The sequence below is a fragment of the Amblyomma americanum genome, chromosome 4 (assembly GCF_052857255.1).
Source record: "Amblyomma americanum isolate KBUSLIRL-KWMA chromosome 4, ASM5285725v1, whole genome shotgun sequence".
Lineage (NCBI taxonomy): Eukaryota > Metazoa > Arthropoda > Arachnida > Ixodida > Ixodidae > Amblyomma > Amblyomma americanum.
In genome coordinates, this window is record NC_135500.1 from 222,604,557 (window position 1) to 222,628,824 (window position 24,268).

Genomic DNA, 24,268 nt, shown 5'->3' on the forward strand with positions numbered 1-24,268 from the left:
ACTCTGGCAAGCATGAAAGCGCATTCACACCTGCAAGTCGCAGATGTCACGTCACTGGCTTTGGTCGATTCATCATGGTCATTCCCCACTTTCCTAAGACTCTGGGATCACGACGAATCGGCCAGACCAATCAATCACACGTATGCAACTCACAGGTGCGAACAAGATCTAAAAATGATCAGTACCAATCTTATTTTGAAATGCATGCAAGTAATTGTCTTGGGAAAGATCACCACCAAAGTACAAGAAATGTTTTCTCTCAGGTGCCTGATCATAAATGTGGTATAAAATGTTTATTCCTTTCTCACAGCTCTACGAAAATACTTTACCAGCATTTGAGATCTCCACAGCTAAACACATCATTCTCTTTTCAACTGCTCACAGCAGCAGACATTTCCCAAGTCAGTTCTGTCGCATGATATACACAAACGCAGCAATGTCAATAAAAACCCTGTGCGCTCTTTTTTTTTCTTGCATAAAACCAAATTACAGGCCTTGTGAAGAGGTGCACACAATGAGAAATTTTGCGCGATAGACAGCACAACGTATGCTGTGTAGCAACACCTGCAGGCACTAATGTGAATGGCACAAGTAACCTTGCTTATGTTCAAGTTGTGCATTTTCACCACGTTTCCAAATTAACACACTGGAAACGCAGGTGCTAAAGTGCCACTTCAGCCGCAATTTTTCAGGCTGCAAAAATTTATCGTGAATGGCAGCACCAGTGTTTGGAGTCGGCGAATAAACGATGATCTCGCACTGCAGTTCAGAAGGCCGTAGGAGAAACCGATGACAGCCACAGAAACTCGTGAACAAGCTTATGAATAGTAAATGCTTGTGATTCTCTTTGGCTGGCACAGCAATGGCTAAAAACCAGCACAACCCCAAGAAATCAGGTAGAGGTTGAGCCATTTTTCAACTGCTGATGAATCAAGCCTTCTTGGCTTTTCCACTCTTTTTTCCAGGCATTTTGTTCCATACCAAACACGGGCTTCAAGCAGCTGCATGGTACTTGACAAATGCCACGGCTGCAAGCTCCTTGCAGAACTCCTCAAGGACAATGATGGCTTCCAAAACACCTGATTCCGCTCCCAGTGCACTATCGTCGCCACTGTCATTGAGAAGTGCATTGCGGGTCAGCATGAGCTTCCGTTTTAGGTTCTCCATTCCATGGACGGCCACCTGAATCTCTTCCACAACCTTGAGGAGTGCGCTGAACAACGACCTTGCTCCAGGGGCCAAAGGCAGCAACGGGTTGAGCAGGTACTCGTGCAGGTTTGGGTGGGCAAACAAGGCAAGTTTTGAGATGAGAGAGGTCACTAGCAGGTTCACTTCATATGGTTGCCTGTGCATGTTTTCAATCCTGTCCAGAAGCATGGACAAGAAGGGGCCCTCGTGGAACCCACGCTGCAGACTGTCGGCCTCTGGCTGCGAGTCTGAGCTCTGGTCATCTTCAGCACTAGCTTGCTCTTCTCTCACAGGCTCACTGGGCCACTCCCAGCCATCAGTAACCCTCAGCATGTCTTGGAACTGCCGGTGTGCATCGGAGATATATACATCGTAGCCAGAATCGGTCTCCTCACAGGACTTTATCTCGTCGGGCAGAAGCATGAGGAAGCAGTTAAGAATTCGATGAATCTGTGCAGGTGCAAACGTGCGACTGACTGGTGATGATCCAGGTGAGATTTCGAAATCACTCATGTTTGTTTTGCCCACTCGACCACATGTTCCCTCCAGACCATCATCGCTGAAATCAAAAACTTCAGCAGGGGCGTCACTTAGGTAGCCACGGCCAACAAGGTAATTCAGCAGCAGGCTGTCTAGGATATCCTTTGACGGCCTCTGCAAGAGCTCTTCAAAGGCCTGAAGAGTGGTGAGCACAAGCTGGGGAGAAGCACTGGGGTCACGGCCACGCTCCAACAGCATGTCTCTCGGAGAAGCCACAGACCCTTTCTGGTCACCTAACAAAAAGCTTCCCATGGTGGCAACTAAGTCTTTTGAGGTAAGATTGCGCAAGCAAGTGGTGACTAGTGAAGTAAAGAAAAGGAAGCTCTCTTCAGACTCTGCTTTAGTGAAGTTATCGTGAAGAGGACCATTCAAGAAGTCCTCTAAAAAGGTCTTCCCCAGCTCAGCGCCAATGAGAGCATTTGACAGTTCAACCAAGGTGTCTGTGAAACCCAGCCACTTGAAGAAGCAGAGAAGCTTTCGCTTCCCTGGTGCAAGAACCGGGTGATCTGATGAGCTAGACGATGCAATAGTGTCGGCACTCCAGGAAGTAACCGCTTCGTCAATGTCTGTAGCTTTCAAAGTGTGGGGAATGGCACGATAAAGCTTGACTAGGTGACGAACCACACTGACACACACGGTAGACTTGGCGATCACGTAGCGCGCCACTTCGTCGCTCAGGTTAGACATGCAAAGAATAAGGCACTCCGCTGCGAGTGTAGAGACGTCAGAGTCGGCACTTTCCATCAGGGTAAGGGAGGCATGGAGTAAAGGAAATGACATGGCGGGCGCGTCACCACAGGCCCCATCTTGTTGCTTTCCGTTCCCAACGGAGCCCCGGTGGCTATCTTCAAGCGTTGTTGGTAGGAAGCAGGTGAGGATGCTCGGGTCGGCTCGGATTTTTTGACAGATGATGTTAACAAAGCCAACCTGAAAACAAAAAAAAAATGCAATGTAATAAGCTTACCTGTTATTTTCTTCGTGCATTATTCATTATTACGACATTCCTAAACATCGTGAAGCGTGATCCTTTTTATGCGCGATGCATCCAATGAAGCAATAAATACAAAGCGTGGCAACGCAGTTTTATGCACGACACCACAATGATCAGGGCTTCAGATACATAACTCGGCTGTTCGAAGCACGCGAGGAATTCTCAGCCCACGCACTACATACCTCCTCCCGTTCTGTTGGCGCAGCCAGAACTTCGCCGCAAAGGCCAATGAGCTTCTGGACGGCGGTGTAGATGCCCATTTGAGGCAGCAACACTTGCTTGCTGTTGGACAGGAGCCTAGTTGTGAACACAAGCACGCACTTTTTGATCCCGGGGGGAGTGTCCGCTCGAGCCAGGGCGCTCATCTGCTCCAGCATCTTGTGCTGAAGGAAATGCTCTATGCAGGGCCCCATGTTGTCGCTCCCAAGCTCAGCCTCCTCTTGTTCTAAGATCTTGGACATCTCTTCGAGACGCCCAGCCAGACCCGTGAGCTCGATGGGTTTTTTGCTGTTAGAGTTGCGATCCGTGTAGAACTTCATGATCGCTGTCCAGTGCCAGAGGAACTCCTCGTGCAAAGGCAGAGGTGGAGCCAAAGCATCCACCGCATTCGAAAACGCAGTGGCAAGCCGAGAGAACATCTTGAGGCTACGTTAGCGAAAGCTTAAAATAGCCATCTGCCAAGATGCAGACAAAATCCAACACGACGCATTTACGTGTCGCTGCTGGGCAGGGTCGCTCGCGTCTTCGCCACATGCTGCGTTGAATCGCACAAAGCGCTTTGTCAGAACAAAAATAATGCAGCGTTCATTGCAGTCGAGGGCCGCGACCTGAAACGACCAAGACGATTAAAATGCCTCCCGAGTTTCGTGCATCAGCTGCGCTCGTCGACAAATGTTCGAAGCCGCCATGTTGACCGGATGCTGGCAAGCGCTCAGAAAAAAAACTTCCGGTAAATAACAAATTTTTATTGTTTTCTAATAAAAATACCATGTATACTAAAATACGTTGCATATTATTTTAATTACATATTTAGGTTTTCAAATGTTTTTAAATTGATTGAGTGCGCATACTTTTGCGTTTAGTGCGGGGCAGCGCGTACTCATTAATGGCTATCGCGTTATCCATATTGTGTGCGCGCTGCGTTTCATGAGTGGCGAAGACCTCTGGATTTCTGGAAAATAGCCCCGAGAACCGAAGGTGAGCATCAAGCATTGATATGCAATCCTGTTCTGGGGTGAACGGCAAAGTGAGAAGCGTCTATTTCCCTCCTTGACGATCAGGGCAGGGGGTGGGCTGCTGCTTTCCAGGCTGCTGCTTTCCGCGATAGTGTGTGTGTGCGTCCCCGGTCAAAAGGGACCTTGTCGATCTGTCGGTTTACCAGCGACACCGCGACATTAACCCGCACTTCTCAGGAAAGACAGTCGTGCAAGACGCGCCTTGTGTAAACGTGTCTTGGTATTGCCCAGCTGTATGGCGTTCTGTGGTTTTCACCACTGCTCAGGAATGCAGCAGAAAGAGGGGGGTGGGGCGGTCAGCGCGGTGGTTCTACTTCCCATATTACTTCGCCAATGGCCACAGCTCCTATGCTGAAGGGAAGAAGCCTCGAATGGTTAGCCCAAATGCCGAGTGCCACTTTACGTAGGCATTTTCATGGAGTTGCGTTCTGTGTGTAGAGTGCTTTAGTGTCAAGCGTCAGCGAGAAAAGCCAACCGAAGCACCCATGCGGAGAGGCGAGTTGACGTACTGCTTAATGCACTTCCCTCAAACTGTTGGCGTCTCTTTCCCTTCGCACGGTTTCGGGCGCAAAGCGGCGTAACTATCCTGCTGCAGCCAGCGTCGAACGGAGGAGCCCCATGCGGAACTTCGCGCAGAGTTCGGGCCAACTCTTGCGGAGGAGGAGAGCGTAACAAAAAACAAAACGCGCTTTGCAGCAACAGGCATCCTGTCTCCTTATGAGGTTCAAGGTCACGACGGTTAGCTCAACCAGCGCCGTTTAGGACACAGGGGCTGTCGTTCGTTCCTGGAACGTGCCGTTGCATAGTGTCAGGCCGGTTCCTTGTCACGTTTTTTTACGAAACACTGCAGGAAAGCGAAAGCGTGACCTGTCAGCAAAGCTTTTGAGGACGCTGGATTCCTGTGAGAGTAAAAAGCACTTTGCCATTTCGCAGCTGACACTATCCTGGCCGCGTGTTGTGGCGCAAGGAGCCGTTCCGTACCGTAGAAATTGCTGACTGGGGCGTGGAGTGTTGTGTTGCGTGTCAGGTGCTCGATAATCCCAGGTGGCTGACGCCGACTCTACTTGCACCGCGCAGTAATCGACTTGTAAACTATGCGAGATCGGTAACTCATACGCATGCATACGCAAGCCGTTAGTAAGTTCGAGCCTTATTCGTCCACTTCACACAGCGCTTCAGCCAACTTTCCTTGTGCTAAATATGTGAAAATAAGTGTATCCGTACAGCTACTGGCGTGAGATTTTCCTCACGGGAAAAAGAATAACGTATGGACTTTCCCTTTCGAAGCCGCCGAGGAGTTTTTCGCGGGCGTGTCAGCGTTCGCTTGCGCAGCGAGGAGTTCAGTGCGCAATTCGTCACAGCCTGTATGGATAAAGCCCCAGTTGTAAAAAGTGCGCGGCCGCGTACCGAGTTTTTCCTTTGTTCTGTTTTTTTTTTATTTAGTCGGCGGACTACCACTGAAAGCGTGGCATTAAGACGCTGTTCAGAACAAGGAGCTTTGTTCCCTGGCATTGGCTGAAGCTCGTTTTCTACAGAAAGTTGAAGTCGCGACTGCTTGCTAAACACCTGTTATGTTGGCCGGTATGCGCGCTTTCGAGAGCGTCCGGTACCTGAAGGAGAGTCTAAATCTTGGCCCTGTGGTACGTACTTGATTAGAACAGTCGAACGGACGAAAGGCACACATACGGCGAGTGAACTTTTCATGAAATTTTGCTATAAATGACGTTCTCGTTCCTTAAAAAAGCGAACATCTTATCCCTCGGAATGATCGGCGACAAGGGACTCAAATCGTGCTTGGCGCTAAGCGACTTGCACGCAAATTTTCGATGCGCCGTCTTTTGTAAAGGAGAATCGCACGAGCTGCGGCACTGACGGTCTGGATTAGTCTTGCAAGTGGTACTGAAATTTTAAATAATGAGCAGACGGAGTCACGCTGTTCGAAACTGTTTAAAAGTTACAGGTCGTTTGTGCAACATGTTGAGCGCAGTGTACCCGACGTGGTGGAAAACCCGCGGCGAGCCCTGTGCCGTTTTAAAAATAGGTGGGCTTCGGCGTGTCTCGGGAGGTCAGTCAACCCTGGGATGTTTGGGTTCGCCAGGACGGAACATTGCGTGTGGCGTTGAGAGCCGAGTGTGCATTGCGGAAGTTGATTCGCCAGCCGCTGACGGTCGGTCGCACGAGGCTTCGGACGTGCAACGCTTTTGTTGCTCGACACCAGGCTCCTCCTTCCCGAAGACGAGACCTGCTGGGAGTGGCGATTTGTGACGGCGCTTGGCAGATTATGCGCTGTCGCTGAGATGGAAGTATCGGTCGGTGTGGCTTAAAAGAGCTCATCGCTGCTTCTGGCGCAGCGGACCCTCATTTTCCATGGCAGCCAGTCGTTCATATCCTGACACACGTGACCTTCCGGCCCACGGAATAGGCGAAAAAAATACAAGCGGCGAGCGCTGCTGTTCCGTCGGCGCTGGGACGGCCCACTTTCGTGCGCGGTGGCCATTCGCGTGCCCCCGCCCATTTTAGCCGTATTAGCGACACAGGGCGCGCTGGGTTGTCGGATGGGCCACCTCTCCTTGCTGGATTTTGAGCGAGTCCGTGCATACGTGCACTACCCGCGATTGGTGTTCCTGGAAGCACAACACCGCTTCGTCGTAGAGGCACTTGAGAGCGCATCATCGGTCAGCTGAGGGATTTTTCGCTCATGTAACGGGAGTGCGCGAGCTCATGGGCAAAGCCACCTTCACTAGTGCTGCGGTATGCAGAATCAAAATGAGGCTAGCTTACATCGACGTGTTTTTTTGTTGTTGTTTTTTTGCTGGATGCGTGTGTGGTGCCTTTGAAGTCGAGTTTGTCCAGACAAGCAATCGCTATGCGCGCGCCAAAAGTCCAACTTTTCCGTGTCTTTGATCATCCTTCGCTGTGTTACCTGAGGCAGCTCGACATACGGACCAGTCCGCGGCGGTTTTATTCATTTGCTACTTCAGGTGCCACGAGGGGAATGTACAGACATTTAGTATGACAATAAAAAAAAAAGAGGGGAGAAATGTAGTCGTGACGTCTGTCACATACATAATTAAAACTTTGGAGAAATGGTACACAATACACACTCCTTCAGCGTGAAGCAAACGCTAGATTCCGATGCCATTCATCGCACGGCTGGAGACGATTCATTTTCATATTCTCTAGCAGCGTATACCCCATTCAGTAATGGGGGCCGCCGCTGTGGCTCAGTGGTTATGGCGCTCGGCTGGTGACCCAAAAGACGCGGGTTTGATCCCGGCCGCTGCGGCCGAATTTTGATGGAGGCGAAGCCCCGTGTACTGTGTGATGTCAGTGCACGTACGTTAAAGAACCCCAGGTGGTCTAAATTTATGGAGCCCTTCATTACGGCGTCCCTCATAGCCAGAGGCGCCTTGGGACATTAATCTCCCATAAACCAAACCAAACCCATTCACTTGTGCAATAAGGAGCCCAACAAACATAAAACCTCCTCAAGATCTCCCAGAAATAGCCCATCAGGACATTTGGAATCTCCCGAGGATGTGCTCATTTTTCCTGAAGACATCCAAAAAACGTCCCCACAACTAGCCGTGTCCAAAAAGTTGTGTGTCCCACGGACAGCCCCAAAAAATTAATGCTCGATTTCTCGGCTCTGGCTCAACAAAATTATTTCTTCTTTTTCATGCAGACTTCAGGCATCTAAGCGCACATATGTGCCAAATTTCAGGCACATGCTTACGTTACAGGTGGTGTAATACATCTGTCCACTCGCATGAATGCATGCTGGCTAGGCCATTCGGACTTACCTGTTTACATGAAATGTGCTTTAACAAGATGAAAATTTGGGCTGGTTGGTGCATGATCTTGTGACGGGAGCAGCGCAGCACGAGACAAAGAGAGAGGCGGGACACGACGCTGAATAACAACCAGATTTTTAATGCACGTTCGTCGAATATATACATCTTGCTGGTGCAATAAGGAAAGGACAGAAGCATGACAAACGCGTAAGATGTGCACCTGGTAAAAGATTAGGGAAAAGCACGCAGATAATCAATTTCGCTGTCACGAAATGCCATTGAAAGTATGATGACGCATACGTCGCTCCTTTGTCAGATGTTGAAGGCTTCTTCAATCTCCCTGGTCTGACCGCTTGGGTGGCTGAAAAAGAGTTCTAAAGGAGGAAGAGGTGAAAAGGGAAGCAACCAAGGGAGCCAGGTACAATCAGCCAGACGTTTGCCAAAGCAAAGCAAAAAAAAATGTAATGAACAGGAAATATAAAAAATAAAATGAAGAATTGAGAAACACAAAAAGAAAATAAAAACAAAAAATACAATGGGTACAGAAGCACGAAAAAGACTCCCCTCAGCTTTCCAGTTCACAGCAGAAACAAGTTTCGCCGATGTGGTGTGCAAGGGTGGCACACCACACCGTGCTTTGGCCACTGCCCAGGCAAGCCTTGAGGCAGAGCCACCCCCGCCCCCGGCAGACGCAGCGAAGGCTGCCCTGCCACCTCTGAAAGAGGGCCGCCCGCCGGCCCCTCAGTCGGCCGCCCGCAAGGCTTCCCCCATTCGGGAGAGGCCCACAAACTGCACGCCCGTGGGTTCACTGCGGACGTCCAGAGCCTCTAGTGAGGCAATGGACGCAACACAGGACTCTCCTCCGCTGCAGCGGAGGCACAGCTCCCTTGAGCGAAAATGAAAAGAGAAGACCCCAGTATTGGCACCCCCAAAACAGGTATCCTAAGTTTTTTAGTTACACTTGTCAAACATGGCGTTCCTTATACAGTGGAACTGCCGAGGACTGATAAATAACTACGGTGACATAAAAGAGCTTTTAAACACACTGTCCCCGGTGGCTTTATGCTTACAGGAGACCAACTTAGGCCCAAAACAAAAAATATTTTAAACAAGTATAACGTCTTTCGGTGTGACCGAGAGCAAGCAAGCAAACTGTCTGGGGGTGTTGCTATTGCCATCCAGACTAGTGTAGCAACCCGCGAGATCAAACTTAAAACCAAATACGAAGCCGTTGCAGTCACCACCCTTCATTTTATAACAACCACAATACGTACCATACATCTTGAGCTACACCTAACAGTAACACTTCATGATTTAGAATCTATTTTAGAGCAGCTACCAGAGCCATATCTGCTAGTTGGTAGTGGTGGTGGTGCGATAACATTAGGCCCGTGCTCTTTCCTTTCCTCTGCCCTTTCATCCACTTACTACTACTCCAAGCCCTCTCCGCTTGGGACGTGGCCTTTTATTTTTCCTGGGTGTCTGTCTTCAGTCCCGACGCGTCAACAACGCTGCGCTCGCGGTTTTCCGCTCGGCCGCTGCAGTCTGTCCGTCGAAGCTGCGTCGCCCGTTAATCCAATTACTCGACCGGGACCGACTGAAGAAGACCTCCCGGTCTTGCTCTCTCTCCCTGACTACTGTGAAGGAAAAGCCTCGTCTTTGTAATCGTTTTTTTTTTCATTTTTTTTGTTCGTTTGATGTGACGCCATGTTCCGCGCGCTCGGAGGGGTCAACTTTTGCAGGTCGATTTTGCGCGGCGGTTTTGTGGCGTATGAACTGCGTGTCTGACGGCGCTCGTGGATTCTCGGCGACTTCCTGTGCACTAGTGACGTCACCGGCCCGGAGGCGCGCGCTGCGAGGTGTGCCTCGCTCCGTGTTTTGCTTTTAGCGCGAGAGCTTTAAGGCCCGTTTCACATTCCGCGAATGTGACGTTCGGTCTGGGAATAAATTCCAACCGAAGTTCGCAATTAGCCGCCTGCGGCCATCTCCAGCCACGGACCGAACGAATGCGCAGTGTCGGGCGGTGAAATTCGCAGCGTGTGAAACGCGCCGTTCTCCAGAAAATCCGGCGGCGTTGAGCGAAAAATCCACGCACAAGCGGCCGAGGCGGGGTTACGTGGCTCTGTGGCGTCATCACCGGATTGTGAGCAGACTAACCTCCTTGGCCGGCAGCAGGTCGCGAGAAGCAGCCATCACAGGGCATGGCGCATCGTTTAACCGCTGCACCAGGAGTGGCGTGAGGCCTCCCGGGGATCTGTGAATGTCAAGTCGAGAATAACCGCATATATTGGCCTTCGCGTCATACCCGTAAGGCGGAGCTGAAAGTACACCTTAGTTTATTGCGTGTTTTTTTTTCCCCTTTCAAATGATGCGTTAGATATTGCAATGCAGCTTTTTTATTGCAGGTTTTCCGTTCCTCAAGTTCAACTACGCGTCACAACCATCATTCGGTTGATTAAATCGGAACCGGAACAGCAAGGAGGAAGTAAATTAAATTTAGCGGCTGAAGGTGAATACCACAAAGCGGTGAAGCACTAGGGTTTCGAAACAGCCTGCACATGCTCAATTTTCAAAAAAATAGAAACAAGTAAGAGACAACTGGAGGATTAATGGAGGTCAAGAGAGTAGTTTGGTAATGGGAAGAAATTTGTCAGTTAATCCGAAGATATTCAGCACGCCAGGAACTATATCGCTTTGTGGCATTCGCCTTCAGCCGCTAAATTTAATTTACTTCCTCCTTGCTGTCTTGGTTTCGATTTAATCAACCGAATGATGGTTGTGACGTGTAGTTGAACTAGAGGAACGGAAAAACTGCAATAGAAAAGCTGACACGTAGTTTTAACCACGGTGGTTTTAACTCGCTACAGCGTTCGGGTGTCCACCGAGATAAATGAGACAGTTACTGCGTCATTTCATTTCCTCAAAAACCAATTCTCTCTCTCACTTCAACCAGCCTGCTTTAAGATATAGAATTGCAACAAACGACGTATCTGCAGTTGTCGTTTTTTCGTGCCTCACTCACCTCACGTTACCTGAAGTTCATCTGCACGTCACAGCCATATTTCGGTTGATGAAACCGAAACAGCGTCAAAAAGAAATTATAAATTATTTAGCAATCGTTGGCTAATGCCACCGAGTGCTCCATATATATCGAAGTATAATACATCGTTTGAACGATGAAAACCCGCTAGCACAAATTTAGTGTCTGGTTGAGACATCAAATTTTGGGGCTATAAAAAGCTTGCTATGGGCTTTCTCTGTATGTATGGTAATCCATGGCGAAGTATTTGGTGCAATAAACGCTTAAAATATATTTCAGTATAGCTCCAAAGAGCCCCTAAATGCTCTCTCTCACGGTTGAGACCCACCGCTAGCGCTCTAGGTGGCGACGTAGAGCTCTGAGAACGGTATCGGTGAACAGTAGCGACGACGCAGCACTATGAACAACGACGTCGGCGACTCGGTGTGCAGATCGGCAAACATGCTGTCGCACCAGGAAGCGTCGGCGGCCGAGCGAAACCTTCACTTCGATGACTGTAGTTGTCTGCACCAGCTCCGTACTACGAATAAGCGAAACGAGCGACTGCGTTTCGTATGTTTATCCTTTGGCTCACCTGCTGAAGTTAGAATAGGCCTAACGAGTCCGTCGGGTTCGTATGCGCGTTGTAGACGATTGTGGAGATCGAGTTCACTAATTTTAACGAATACAAATGCTCATCGAGCATTGTTTTGGCAGCAGTGACCTGAAATGCTAACATCTTAGGACGCAAATAAATTGAGCGGGAAGCGGCGCTGTTAGCCGGTACATGTGACCCATTCTGCCGAAAGCTGCAACGCCCGGCAGCAGTCGGCGTCGCATGTGGACAACAAATTAAATCATTGCAAATGGGCGCAGAACATGCGTCTAGATAAAGCAGTTTAGGGTCAAGTATATGGGACACGTCGGAAAAAGCAGTTACAACGAGCGAGAAACGCCGGACCTTTGTCAACAACCTGCAGCGGCTGGCTGCAGGCGCTCGGCGATTCTTGACGAGATATCGCACTGCGTAAACAAGTAAACGTGCAACCGGCGCAAAAAAAAAAAAAATGTTCATCCTACATAGAACGCAGCTTTACATTTAATGCCCAACGAACGCGCAGTTGCTGCCAGGGAAGCAGTGTAAACAAAACTAGCACTAGTCGTCGTCATGGGCGCATTCCTGGGAGAATTCGGCACTCGCGCGGTAAATGCTGAATCCGGTTGAATTATCTTGAAGCTTTCATTTAGCGAATACGCCCACTGTTTGCTGAACGAGCAGCAGGAAAAAGTGAGCCATAAGCCGATAAATAAAATTGGCAGTGGCTTAACTTCGCGAATCCTGGAATTCAGCGAAAAGCAAGGACGCATGCTAAGCGTCTGAGACTCGTCCATGGCAGCTCTGCTACACGCTCGCGACAGCTGTTCTGTATATACCCACACGACCACGTGGCTATGACGTGGTATCGCTTGGTCTCACGACACCCCCATCGGATGTCATCACGTGGCTTCACATCACCCCATCGGGTGTTTAGGGGCAAAGGTCAATCCAAAGGTCGCCCATTGTCAAAGGTCAACTAAAGTTCATTGGACAAAGTCGAGGGGTCAAGGGTTCGACACCATAACTGTGCAGTACTTGTTGTTGGGCTGGTTGGTTTGATTCCATGCTAATAGTTCAGCGCTTCGTCCCATCGTACTCGTTTTTTGTGCCTCGTGCTTAGTGCGGTGAGTTCTGCTAGCGAACCATAACTGTACCACATATGGTCATATACGGCTAACGTGGTTGGGCTGAAGGTCGTTCAAGGTCATTCGGGCCTACGCGACTACTGCTTTACATAGCGTAGTGAAGCTTTTCGCTTCAGAGAAACTAGCTGGGGTTAAACTGCTGCTCATCGGCGTCTAGAACGTTGTCAACGCCAATGAACGCCGGCGGCCTATAGAAACAGAGGCGAGCGTTCGATTTTGGCGGTGGCGGCTGAATGACGTCATAGCTTGACGTGGCTTCTCGGTTCAAGGTCAAGCGCGCGCGCGCGGCGAAGAAGCTGCGGAGGGGAGTAGTATAGCTTTCGCTTTGAAAGCGAGCAACAGATCCCGAAATTCGGCACCCACGGGACCTGGAGCAGTCTCGCGGCGCCGCCGGTTGTATGTGACAAGGTGGTCGGCCGACTGGCGCGCCACCGATAGGGTGCTTCGATGGGCCAGCGCCGCTTTATGAGCGGGTATCCAGGCAGCCTAGCCACCGACGCAGACGTCCGCCGAGCCACGGCCGGTCGTGAGGAGAGCGCGCGCGCTTTTCTTCGCGCCAGCCTCGAGACCGGCCGTGGCCGAGCATCGGCGTAATATGGCAAAGCTAAGTACAACCGCGTTGGCATGCGCGGTATGCCGACTGAGATCGGCCCAAGCGAGCCGCCCGGTTTCAGAACTGACGTCGTTCCTCGCCCTGCTCAGCCACGGCCGGGCTCGAGTGGCGGCATCGGCGCGCGCTTTGTACGGCCTGCGCGCTGGGGGTGTTTCCTGTCTGCCTCCGCTGCGCGATCGTGGCGCTGCGACCCTACCGCTTAGCAGTAGGGGGGCAAATCAGCAATTATCGGTTAAGGAAACGGTTAAAGAAACAGCTCTGTGGAAAGCAGGGATGCTGACGAGATCGGCACTGGGAACGTATGGGATCTTTAAGCAGGAAATTTCCAAAGAAAACATCTATGATAATTGTAGGGGAAGCTCTTTGTTGTTTGAGGCCAGGACTGGAGTTTTGCGGACTAAGACATAAAGTCAGGTACCACGAGATAGACAGGTTGTGCGACGCTTGTGGGGAGGAGGAAACGGCTGAAGACGACACTTTTCTGTAAAGGGCTTCACCCTGCAGTGGAAAACTGCGGGGCTGATTTATTCAAAGCATTGGGGTTGTAAGGACAGCGAAGGGAAAGTAGATTTTAAGCGAGTAGAAGTAATCAAGCGAAGGTTGTCCGATTGGTGGCTAAAATCAAGGCAAGAGTAAAATATCACAAGTCATGGCTAGGTGGCTTGAACCACCGCCCGATGTAAAGGGTTCAGCCATATCCATCCATCCTCGGCCGGCGGACTGGTCGCTCGCATGTGAAATGCTGCGGCGCGTGGGCGCTTTCGCTCGCTGATCGCGCTTTTGAAGCGCTGCAACCTATTTTGAATCTATTCAGGCTAGTATATACTCAGTCCACAGGCCTACACATGCCTTGCGCATTGATCTCTTCGAGTTGCATATTGTTTATGACCAAAGGTGATGTCAATTTGTACCGTGTAGTAATATTCTGCCGCATATCTCAACTATACTGCTTTTTATGGTCGCAACAGATCACGGTCACTATTCACAAAGGGTGTACGTTGCCCGTTCGACTACTAATTGAAGCTAGCTGGCAGAGTGAGATGCAACCATGGACAGGACCCTAACAAGAAAATTAGCTCTGCTATCATACAGTTTTATTGACTGAGAAACTTCGAAATGAAACAAATACGCCTTCTCAAGTGTTAAAACTAACCGTTTATTTCACTCTACTTAGACTGGACTCCTAGGAATGCACTCCTACTTAATTCCAGCTTAAATTACTAATTAAACTACTGCCATCTGGTTTTGGGAACATCAAAAGAAGCTCAGTAATCTATTTGTTACAGAAAAAGACAAAAGCGCACGTAGCTGGAATCAGTTTCACAGCCCACACCCGTCCTTTCTTCCTTGATTATAAAATTATGTTAGTTAACATTATGCACGAATATCCATGTCCAACATCCTCGAACAAAATATTTGAATATTGGAAAATGGTAAGGTACTAATTTATGCAAATGTTGAAGGTAAGGAAATATTCAAGGCGCTGTTTAACAAATTTCGAGAAAGTACAGAAATATAGACTGATGTTGTATAGTCTCATCAGCATTTAGAAAAAAATGTTAACAGTCAGTATTGCGTTTAGGTAGTCGCCGATTTAACCGAATAGGTTTAAATTGGACTGCGAACTGAATATACGAGGAGAAAAAATTCAAGTTCGGCTAAGTCCTTGGTGGTTTATACGTACATTTTACGTGCCAGTCTCACCTACGCCACGTGTACAACTTGAATTCATTGCTTTCTACCGCATTCATTGTTAATAGCTTCCGACGCCGCATACATTTTGCGAAAGGTCGTACATATGATTCAGCTGGAGAGGAACCTAGAATTTCACCGTGATGAGTGTCCATGCACCAATTATCGCGTGCTTACATCCACCCGCCGTGATCGACCATCTGCGGTACCCTTTCATTGAGAATGCGCGACAAGTGAGAACCGTGCGATATAAATTTACCAGAGTGCGAATCGGGGGTTTAACCAATTTATCCCTGCATTATCTACACTGTAATCGTTTTCTTTTCTGAAAGTTTCATGTGTTTGAATGTGGCATCACTGACCTGACATCAAGCTATGGAAATCGCCCGCTTTAAGAAATTATTTACGGGCTGATCTGTTGCACCATATACGTAATGTAGCGAAATTAGTGTTTTGCTTAGGCATCCGTCGGTAATATTTGAAGGTATCGACGCTGCATACTGTTTTGGAAATGTGATATACGTATATGATTCACTAAGAGCCCAAGATTTTTACCGATTTGATTGAACAACCACCTATATTCTTGCGTGCGTACTTCCAGGGCTTGTTTACTTTGGCTGGAACCATCACCTGTGGTTAGCTACTACTGAGTATGCGCGACAAGTGATTGCCACGGGAACAAAATTGATCACAGTATAAATCGTGCATTGATCTCCGCAATAGTCGTTTTGATTCCTGAAATGGGACTTAATTGTATTATTTTAACAGCCTGAGCTATTTGAACAATTATCCTCGGTAGTTCTATCTCCATAGCGTACGTGCCTGTGTTGTTCCTCTGCTCTTTTTTCTCCGAGGCGCCGATAATCAGCACTCGGAAGTGCGAAACCGGGCCTCCGCCCATCGGGGCACCCTACGCCCCTAGCGGCGGCGGAGAGCGCAACTCGCATAGACGAGCCCCCATTGTCCGCGCGCTCAGTGCGGAGGCCGTACGAAAGGGCGCGCGCTCCACCCGAGACCGGCCGTGGCTCAGCATATCGCAGTACCGGCCGACATTTCGAGAACCGCCGGTATGCGCCGCATGTGGACGACACCAGACGACGCAGCGGTCCGTATGTCACTACACTTTTGGGCCCACATGACCAGGGTTGCTGCTCCTCCTAGGGAGCGACGTCATAACACACCCCGGCGCACAGAAACCGAAATCGCTGTGTAAACAACGTAATAATATTACAGCGAAGCTGTATACCTCTACCGTCCAAGGGAATTGTCGTGGCGTTATAAGCAAAAAACGCCAGGCTAAAGAAAAACACGCTCGAAAATGCACTGGTTTTGCAAGAAACAAAACGTTATTTTACGGAAGTCTAGTGAGCACTTTAATGTATAGCACATTAAATATTTGTGCATCTCAGGCGCTGCGTAAATTTCCTAGTTAATTTTTATATACAATGGGAACACCGTCCGACGCGTTCCGGTAAACATTAGGTTTGCAGCTTCGAAAAAGGTTGACATCATTGGAAGCCCTCGTGGGAAGTGCAAACCGCAAAATGTGTGATAACGGCGCGGGTATAACTGGCTAAAAATGATAAAGTAAAAAAATGGCTGTGGTTTAGCTCTGGTTAAGCCTGCAGTGACGCGATAGCTACAGCTGGCCGAGTGGAGCTCGCTCGGTCGAATTGCAGTCAGTCTTTCGCCGCTGCGTTTCCCTGGGCGGTCCTCCTCCATCTTCGTCCCTGGACGTGGATTCACTCTTCCCCCTCTCCACTCATCCCCCAGTCGGTTTTGCCGGCAGCTGCCACGGCGCCACCACGCTGAAGGCAAGAAATGCTAGCGTAATGTAGGCGCGCTGCATGCTGTGACGTCACTCCGCGCATGCGCACGGCTGGCGGAGCGGTGGTGCCACGGATCAGCGCGCAGCCACGCTGACCTCGCGAAGTGGCTGGCGTAGTGTAGCTGTCGCTATAAAGAAATAAAAATTGGCAGTGGCTTAATTTGGCTAACCCTGGAATTGAGCGCAAAGCAAGGACGTTTGCTAAGCGTCTGAGGCTCATCCATGGCAGCTCCGCTAAACGCTCGCGACAGCCGTTCTATACACACCCATATGACCACGTGGCTGTGACATGTATCACATGGATGCATAGACGGCTAGCGTGGTTGGGCTGAAGGTCGTTCAAGGTCATTGTACAGCCTACGCGGCGACTGCTCTACCTAGCGTAGTGAAGCTTTTCGCTTCAAAAATTGGAGGACGCTTAACCTTCATCTTTAAGGCAACGTGTTGCAACGTTTCCAAAAATAACAGCGGGGAAAACGGGGACTTCAGCGCTTGTCCTGTGTTCTCTACCCTTGAACTCCCCTTTTTGCGCGCTGTTATTTTTAAAAATGTATCACCAACTCCCCCGCATTGCCATAGCGTTGCCAAGGAGTCCACGGAAAGCCATTGTGGGCTTCCGTCCCCACTTGTCGGATATTTTGCGACCCCTCATACCGGGCCACACAAACCTCGCCTTGGATCTCTCCAAGGCCTTTGATCGCCTAGACCATCAAGCGGTCCCGCTTGAACATAGGTGAACGTATGTACACCTATATTCAAACATTCCTTACTCACATGGAGCTCATATGGGGATCTCAAGGGATCGCATGCATTCCTTCAGTGAACTGACGCAGGCCTGCAAAGCCGAGCTTCGGCTTTACCCCCCCACCACATCCCTCCCTCGACAGTTATCACCAGACACTTTGAAGGCGGCTCCAAACACGCACCTTACCCTCCCCTTATATACACTCGCGCTATCACCAAGTCCGCACGAACCCCTCCTGTACCCTCTGCCACCACCCCAAAGCCACTCTCGATTATATCCTTTTCCTCTGCCCGGCGGATCCTCCCCCGCGAGTCCTGGAGCACCTTACCACTTGGGAGGCTTGGGAGAACCTACTGCGCTCCGAGGACCCGGCCAACCAAGCCATCGCCACAGGCGGGGCTGCCAGCGTCATCATGAGCTTCCGGGATATGAACGTTTGAGTGCAGTGAGGCCGTGCGAGGGCCCAAGGACCTGCGTGTCCTAAACTCCCCTGTGTCTAATAAAGTTTCCACCACCACCACAATTGTCCGTTCGGCGCGACGCCTTTCCCGTTGGACAATTTAAGGAAAGAAATTGACGTCTGTCGCACATATCTTGGTGGACACCCCGAACTTCGCCGTAAGGCAAGGAAAATGAAATGAAAATTGGTTTTAAGGAAAGGAAATTACGCCTGTCTCGCATATCTCGGTGGACGCCCAAACCGCACCGTAAGGGAAGGAGTATTTCCGACGCGCGGTGTGCCGACATAAGAGAGTTTTATGCGAAGCATATTAACGTAGGTTTCGGGCCTTCGCGCGACGCCCGGCGGTGGCCACCATTGACCCTGAAGTGGGGTCACGTGACGACGTCACACAGGCTGCAGATGGGGCCTCATATCGCGCCGTCGGTCGCCTCCCGGCGGTGGCCACTATTGACCTTCAAGTAGGTCACGTGGCATGACGTCACGTGATGACGTCACACCGGCTGCAGATGGGGCCTCATATCGCGCCGTCGGTCGCCCCCCGGCGGTGGCCACCATTGACCCTGAAGTGAGATCACATGATGTGACGTCCCGTGATGACGTCACACCGGCTGCAGATGGGGCCTCATATCGCGCCGTCGGACGTCGCCCGGCGGAGGCCTCCACGCTTCGGTTCGCGCTGTCGCGCGCGACGCGGCGACGGCGCCACCATCGCTGCATCACGTGATATGTGACGTCACGCCAGGGATGAAGCGGCGCGCGCCCGCCGTCGCGTCAGTCTCTGTGCCCGCAACCGCGCCAGCGTCTTTGCGCCGGGCGTGTATGCGGTCAAGATGCCTCCAAACGCTCACTGAGGCAGCTGCTTAACATGCTTCGCATCCACTGGGCTTAACCTTGATAAGCCTCCAATTTTAGTTTCACGTACGTAGAGCTCTTACGGGTGACCAGTGCGCTTGCGCAGAACGCAAAGGGTATGAGCGAGTTTCACGTGCGTACGTGAGATTCGGATTTTTACGTTGCGGTCTTTGCGTTGCTTGCGTACGTAGCGTTGACAAACATGGCGGCACCCTGCCCGCCGCTTCACGGCGATAACAGCTTCGTCGCTAATCCCTCGAGGCGGTATGGTGTTCTAAACTGCTGTATTCGCCTTCGATTTGCCCATTCTTACCCTCGCATAAGGTTTCAAGCGACAAATAGCTTTTTTTCAGACAGAAGGGCGATTTTTCAGCTGCTAAGCCTGACGAAGTAGCGTTGGTCGTCGTCATAGCAACGGTCTCGCTATGAATGGCTTCGCTTAATGACTTGTCTTGGATGATTTTGGCTACAACCAGTGTCTGTGTTTCTTAGTAGATGGCGCTAGGCGTAACGCGCGGCGTGTTTCGCGTACGTGTAACTATAAGGGTTTCAAACCACCTGCGTGCAGGCTACGTAGACTTCTCACGTTTGCGTACGTGAACCCTCTACGTACGTGAAACTAAAACTCTCTATAGTTACAGCATATCGTTACCGTGTTTACGTTACCGTGTTACCGGACGCAGGGCTTTCCGGTTAGCGCGGCGCACGCCAGAAGACGTTTTAGCGTACCGTATCTCCCGTAACAAGTTACCGTAAGGCGAAAACGACTGATGATGATGGCCGATGCCCCGCTTTTAATAAAAAAAAAATACGGATGCATTGCAATCTTTTCTATGAAGTGAGATGCTACACTTTAATAATTCTTTTCTCTGCATATGAAGACGTGCCGACTACACTTCAGCTAACAGCCGACTCAGTGACTTTTCAAATGCGCCCGTGAAGCTAGACACCTTTCTTTGCCTACCCTGGCCAGTTGACAATTTCACTACATAGTCCTCAGTAATTAAGCTTGCATACACAGCGCACGTTGCGTTGCGAGCGCTTTAAACAAGCACAACTACGACACCTGTTTGCCGTGTCGCATGGTCGCTTCTTTGTGTTTGGCTGTAAACACAGTGGCGCCATCTAGTGGCAGTAAGTTAAAGCGCGCCAACTCCGGGCCGGAGAAACTTTTTATTTTCTGCAATTACTGATGAATATAGTAAGAGAATTACCAGTTCTTTTTTCTTCGAGGAAAAAAATCGTGAAAATATAGAAAAAATGGTAAATCGGGCACAAAACTGAAGAGCTGCAGTGTAGTCGTTGATACTTGGCTATGTACACGACATATAGTTAGGTTTAACTGCTCAAAAATCGGCAAATAACCTCAAAAACATGGCCTAGTTGTTACTCAAACCTCAACGTATGAGTGAGAATTTGCAAATTAAAAGCGAATGCCTTCATGTATAGCGAGAAATGGCGCCGAAGGACGCGTCGGCGGTGCTTTATTTGGTCCGAAGCGGCCGTGCACGGCGCATCCATGTTTGTTTACGAGCGAACGGTAACTCTCCGCATCGCTAAAAGAGATTCTGTAAAGTGCTTGCGGACCGGTAAGTGGCGGCGCATGCGCAGACGTCGCTAGCCGGGCCGGTAAACGGTAACATAAACACGGTAATGATATGCTATAACTCTCTATTTGCAGCTATGCGTTCCTGTAAACATTAGGTTCGCAGCTGCTTCGGAAGGGGTTGACGTCATTCGAAGCCCTCGTGTGAAGTGCAAACCGCATAATGTATGATAACTGACTGACTGAAAAATTTTATTTTCAACATATATACAGGGAGCTAGTGGAGCGGTTTTTAAGGGTCCGTTCCTTATAAATGCTAGGTGGGCTGCTCGTTACAGCAGCCCATTGGCGGTAGCTGCTGCTCGGGCCTTTTGGCTCGCCAGGTCAGAGCAGCCGAGCAGGGCCGCCTCCCAGTCCTCCCGGGTAGGGTTGGGGATAACGGCGCCTGCAAACATTGCGAAGCACGTTCCTTCTCCCCGCATGTGTTTCCCGGTAAAGATTAGGGTTTCGTTTTCGTGTCATCGTTGTAAGCAAGGGTAAAAACTGAATGCAATTAGCATATCTCACTTCGAATTCAGGCATGCAGCAGACAGCGCAAGTACACTTCACCTGTCTCTGGTTTCACTCTTTGTACAGCCACATGTGTGAATTTTTGAAGTGACGTCGCAACGGGTAATTGGGTGTCGTTTTACAGCTTCGCTGTCCAACCACCTTCACAGCGTGGATTGGAGCCACAATTTTTTCTCACTCCCTCCTGTATCCCTTCCCTTACGGTGCGCTTCGGGTGTCGACCGAGGTATGCGACGAGACAGTTACTGCGTCATTTGCTTTCCTCAAAAACCGATTTTTTTGTTGTTGTTGACGACTTCGGGTCTCGAGAGTAAGAACAGGACAGCAGTCAAGCTTCTCGGGAGCCTGCAGTTTGACGTGGTTTCCTGGTGTTCTTGTCGGGAACGAGGCGTTTCGCAACGTTTGTTTGACAAATTTGTTGAGGGAGCTTTTCAGAGTTTGCGATTAAAACAGCAGCCAACTAGGGACAGCACAGAGACACGAGGCTGATATGAACCAACTAGCCTAGGCGATCGTGCTTTTTTTTCTACCATTTTCGTTTTTATTGTCATCCTGGCGCCCCATTTGGAGAGATGGGTGGCGTTAGCCTCAAGCTGCATGAGTCGGGAGCAGCCCAGTCGGAAAAGACCCGCGCGTTCGATATGCAGAGATAAGATCAACGACGTCGTCTCGAAGGATGCCCCCTTATCGGGCAGACCTCCGCTGCTTGGGGGAAAAGGAAGCGCATTCTTCGCCGGTTGTTTACCGTTTCGGCGAGAAGAGGCAACGCGAATGAGCAAAAGCGCCAGCTCACGTGCGCAATGGATCAAACCCGGAATGTCCATTCGAGACACGTACTACGTATGGCGTTCGTTCTTCTGATGGGAGTCCCATCTCGGGGCGGAGGCGGCTCGCCTTTTTTTTTTTTTTGCGTGCTCTTTGGGAACGATAGTCACGTGTTGTCTAGAGCTGCTGTTGGCTTTCCGTACTCGGTGGTCGGCCATCCTCTCTCCCTCTTGCGTTCGCTGTGTCAAGATCGACGCTGCTACAATATTCTAGTCCACTGTAACGCTGCCGAGGACAGCAGCCCGCCAGTTTAGTGCGCCTTTTGATGTTTTTTTTTCACCCCTCGCGTTATGTTAGGTACGTGCATTCGCGTCTTGAGATGGGCAGGCGTCCTCTCTCTCCCTCGTCCACTGAGAGGAGGAGCTGGTGCGATTCCAGCGCGGAGAGAATCCAGTAGGACTGTTTTGTTGCCTCTCCTGTCTTTTTTGTTTGTATTCTGCGTACGCAAACAGTGATGCGCTGCTGCGGCGCGCATCATGTGATCGGCGTTCTGATGAGGCCAAAAGCCAAGGGTGTGATCTCGAGGCCGCGGCGCGTGTGTACTAAATTAACGCAGAGCCCTCCGCTTTACGACATATTTTTACAGTTGGCTGCATTACTTTGGCGCGTAAAATCAGTCAGCAATTTAATCAACCGGTCAGTCATTCTGTCAGTCGGTCTCTAGCGTGCCGTAAGAGCATGCATTTCGACTACTGACATTTTGACGTACAGATCTTTCTTGCACTCGTCTGCTTTACGTTACTCGTGGCATCGCGAAGGACGTGTGCTCTCAGCTGCTGGAGTCGCAGTTCGTCATCAGAAGAACGAAAAAGCCGCCGCGGCGGCTAAGTGGTTATGGCGCTCGGCTGCTGGCCCGAAAGACGATCCCGGCCGCGGCGGTCGAATTTCGATGGAGGAGAAATTCTAGAGGCCCGTGTGATGTCAGTGCACGTTAAAGAACCCCAGGTGGTCGAAATTTCCGGAGCGCTGCACTACGGCGTCTCTCATAGCCTCGGTCGCTTTGGGACGTTAAACGCACATAAACCATAAACCAGAAGGACGAAAAGAATAACGGATCACTACGCTTTTTCACAGTGTGAGGTACTTGGCAGGACCGTCGCAGTGGATAGCGTGTCTGCCAGTCGTTTGAAGGCTTCTGAAGAGGGCAGACGTCGTGGGAAGAGCTTGGCTTCGAGGACGCTCTTCTAAGGCGTCGCGCGCAGTCGAGGGGAACGGTACGGGGGAGGGGGTCGAGCGCCCCATGCTAACTCGAATGTAACGTATCGGATTCCTTTACTGGGCTCCTGCCTGCTTTGCATCTCCTGCTTTTCAGTTTCCTTACTGGCGACAGAAGGGGCAGGTGGCTCTTCGTGCCTTATAATTCAAATTTCAGTGGATAGTCGAACCTCGATACACCGTGTGCGTTCGACTAAGGGCCGCTCCCCCCAGCTTGGAAGCCAATAATTTGGAGGCAAGAAGAAATCCGGATACGGCAACCGTGTTTCGCGTGCGTATAAATTCCCTTGGGCGACACTCTTCCCAGGAGAGGAGCCAGATGACAGCTGCCTGCATGCTCTCCACCATGCACGGCTCTGTTTGTCGTGGAAATAATTGAGGGGATAGTGGCGCAGACCGAACAGCACCACCGCAGCTCGTCTGTGCGCGGTCAAAAGCTGCAACGTTCTGTGAATTTCGAGTGTGGTGTAGAGCCGGGCCCGACCAGTGCCGACGAAGAAAGTTGAAGGTATCTTCAAATTGGCGTCAGACTCTGTGGCAAAGTAAATCACTGTACCAGGAAAATATTTTTAAAAATCTTTCGCACAAGGGCCAAGCCCCGCCAAAACTGCGAGGAAAGAAAGTGCGGCCACCTTGCGTTACGTACGAATGAACAGCAAGACCCGGAAGGGGTTTTTCCTTTGTCTCGTTCCAGTTCTGTGTTTGGCCACATCGAGTGCCAAGAAACGGCGGGGACTGCTTCTTCGAGTTCGCCCGTGTCCCTAAATAAGCTCGGACGACGGAGTGTTTCCAAAATAATTTGGCCCGTCCTTTCTTTTCAACGCGGCTCGGCTCGTCCTCCCTCGTGTTCCGTGACTCGTGCGCAGGCGGCGGCGGCGGCTCTGTAATCCTGTCGCGTCTCCCGGCATTCAGTGGTACAGGACGGTGTTTCCCCTCCCAGCTTTGCTTTGCGATCGAGGCGTCATCTTTTCATTCAGTGCCCCGCTCGCCGTTCTAGTGTTTCCATCCTCTCTCTCAGGGGCCCCGCTTCGTTGTGAGGAGGAGATTTGCATTCAACTGGCGAAAGCAACCCGCTGAACCCCCTTCCTGCCTAGCCTAGAGCGTGGGTCAGTCGTGTGTGGAGAGAGACCACTCTCGCGCGCTTCTTTTGTTTCTTGCCCTATGCTGCCGTACGATCGGCTGGCTCTCGTTTTCCCTTGATTGCTGCCGCAACATCCGCGAGCGCTGTCAGGGCGCTTCATGAAAAACGAAAAAAAAAAATTCTTGCGCCTCGCTCATTCTTTTCCCTTTTTTTCCGAGGAGTTGAAATCTGGGCCAGTTGCTACACGAAGAGAAGAATCAGTCAAAAGAGGACAAGTCCTCGTCCACTCGTCGCGGTGCGCGTCTCTTCTCGTCCTTGCCCATTTCTT

At 50.4% G+C, this 24,268-nt stretch overlaps 2 protein-coding genes across 10 annotated transcripts in view; one reads left to right on the forward strand and one right to left on the reverse strand.

The window, feature by feature from the left end:
* Positions 1–276: 276 nt before the first annotated feature.
* On the reverse strand, positions 277–3,641 carry LOC144129439 (FHF complex subunit HOOK interacting protein 2A-like). Its single transcript, XM_077663609.1, has 2 exons — positions 2,902–3,641; positions 277–2,655 (listed from the first exon to the last, which is right to left on the reverse strand). Exons 1-2 carry the CDS (start codon positions 3,355–3,357, stop codon positions 994–996), a joined length of 2,118 nt encoding a protein of 705 aa, XP_077519735.1. The 5' UTR covers positions 3,358–3,641; the 3' UTR covers positions 277–993.
* Positions 3,642–3,804: 163 nt separating this feature from the next.
* The window catches only part of Synd (protein kinase C and casein kinase substrate in neurons protein Synd), a 175,812-nt gene continuing 155,348 nt past the window's right edge, over positions 3,805–24,268 (forward strand). For 4 of the 9 annotated variants that reach the window (XM_077663613.1, XM_077663618.1, XM_077663621.1 and 1 more), the window contains exon 1: positions 3,805–3,916. The gene's annotated coding sequence lies outside the window, so the exon portion shown is untranslated. The remainder of the gene's footprint in view (positions 3,917–24,268) is intronic. The other 5 variants (XM_077663615.1, XM_077663619.1, XM_077663625.1 and 2 more) reach the window with 3 other exon arrangements.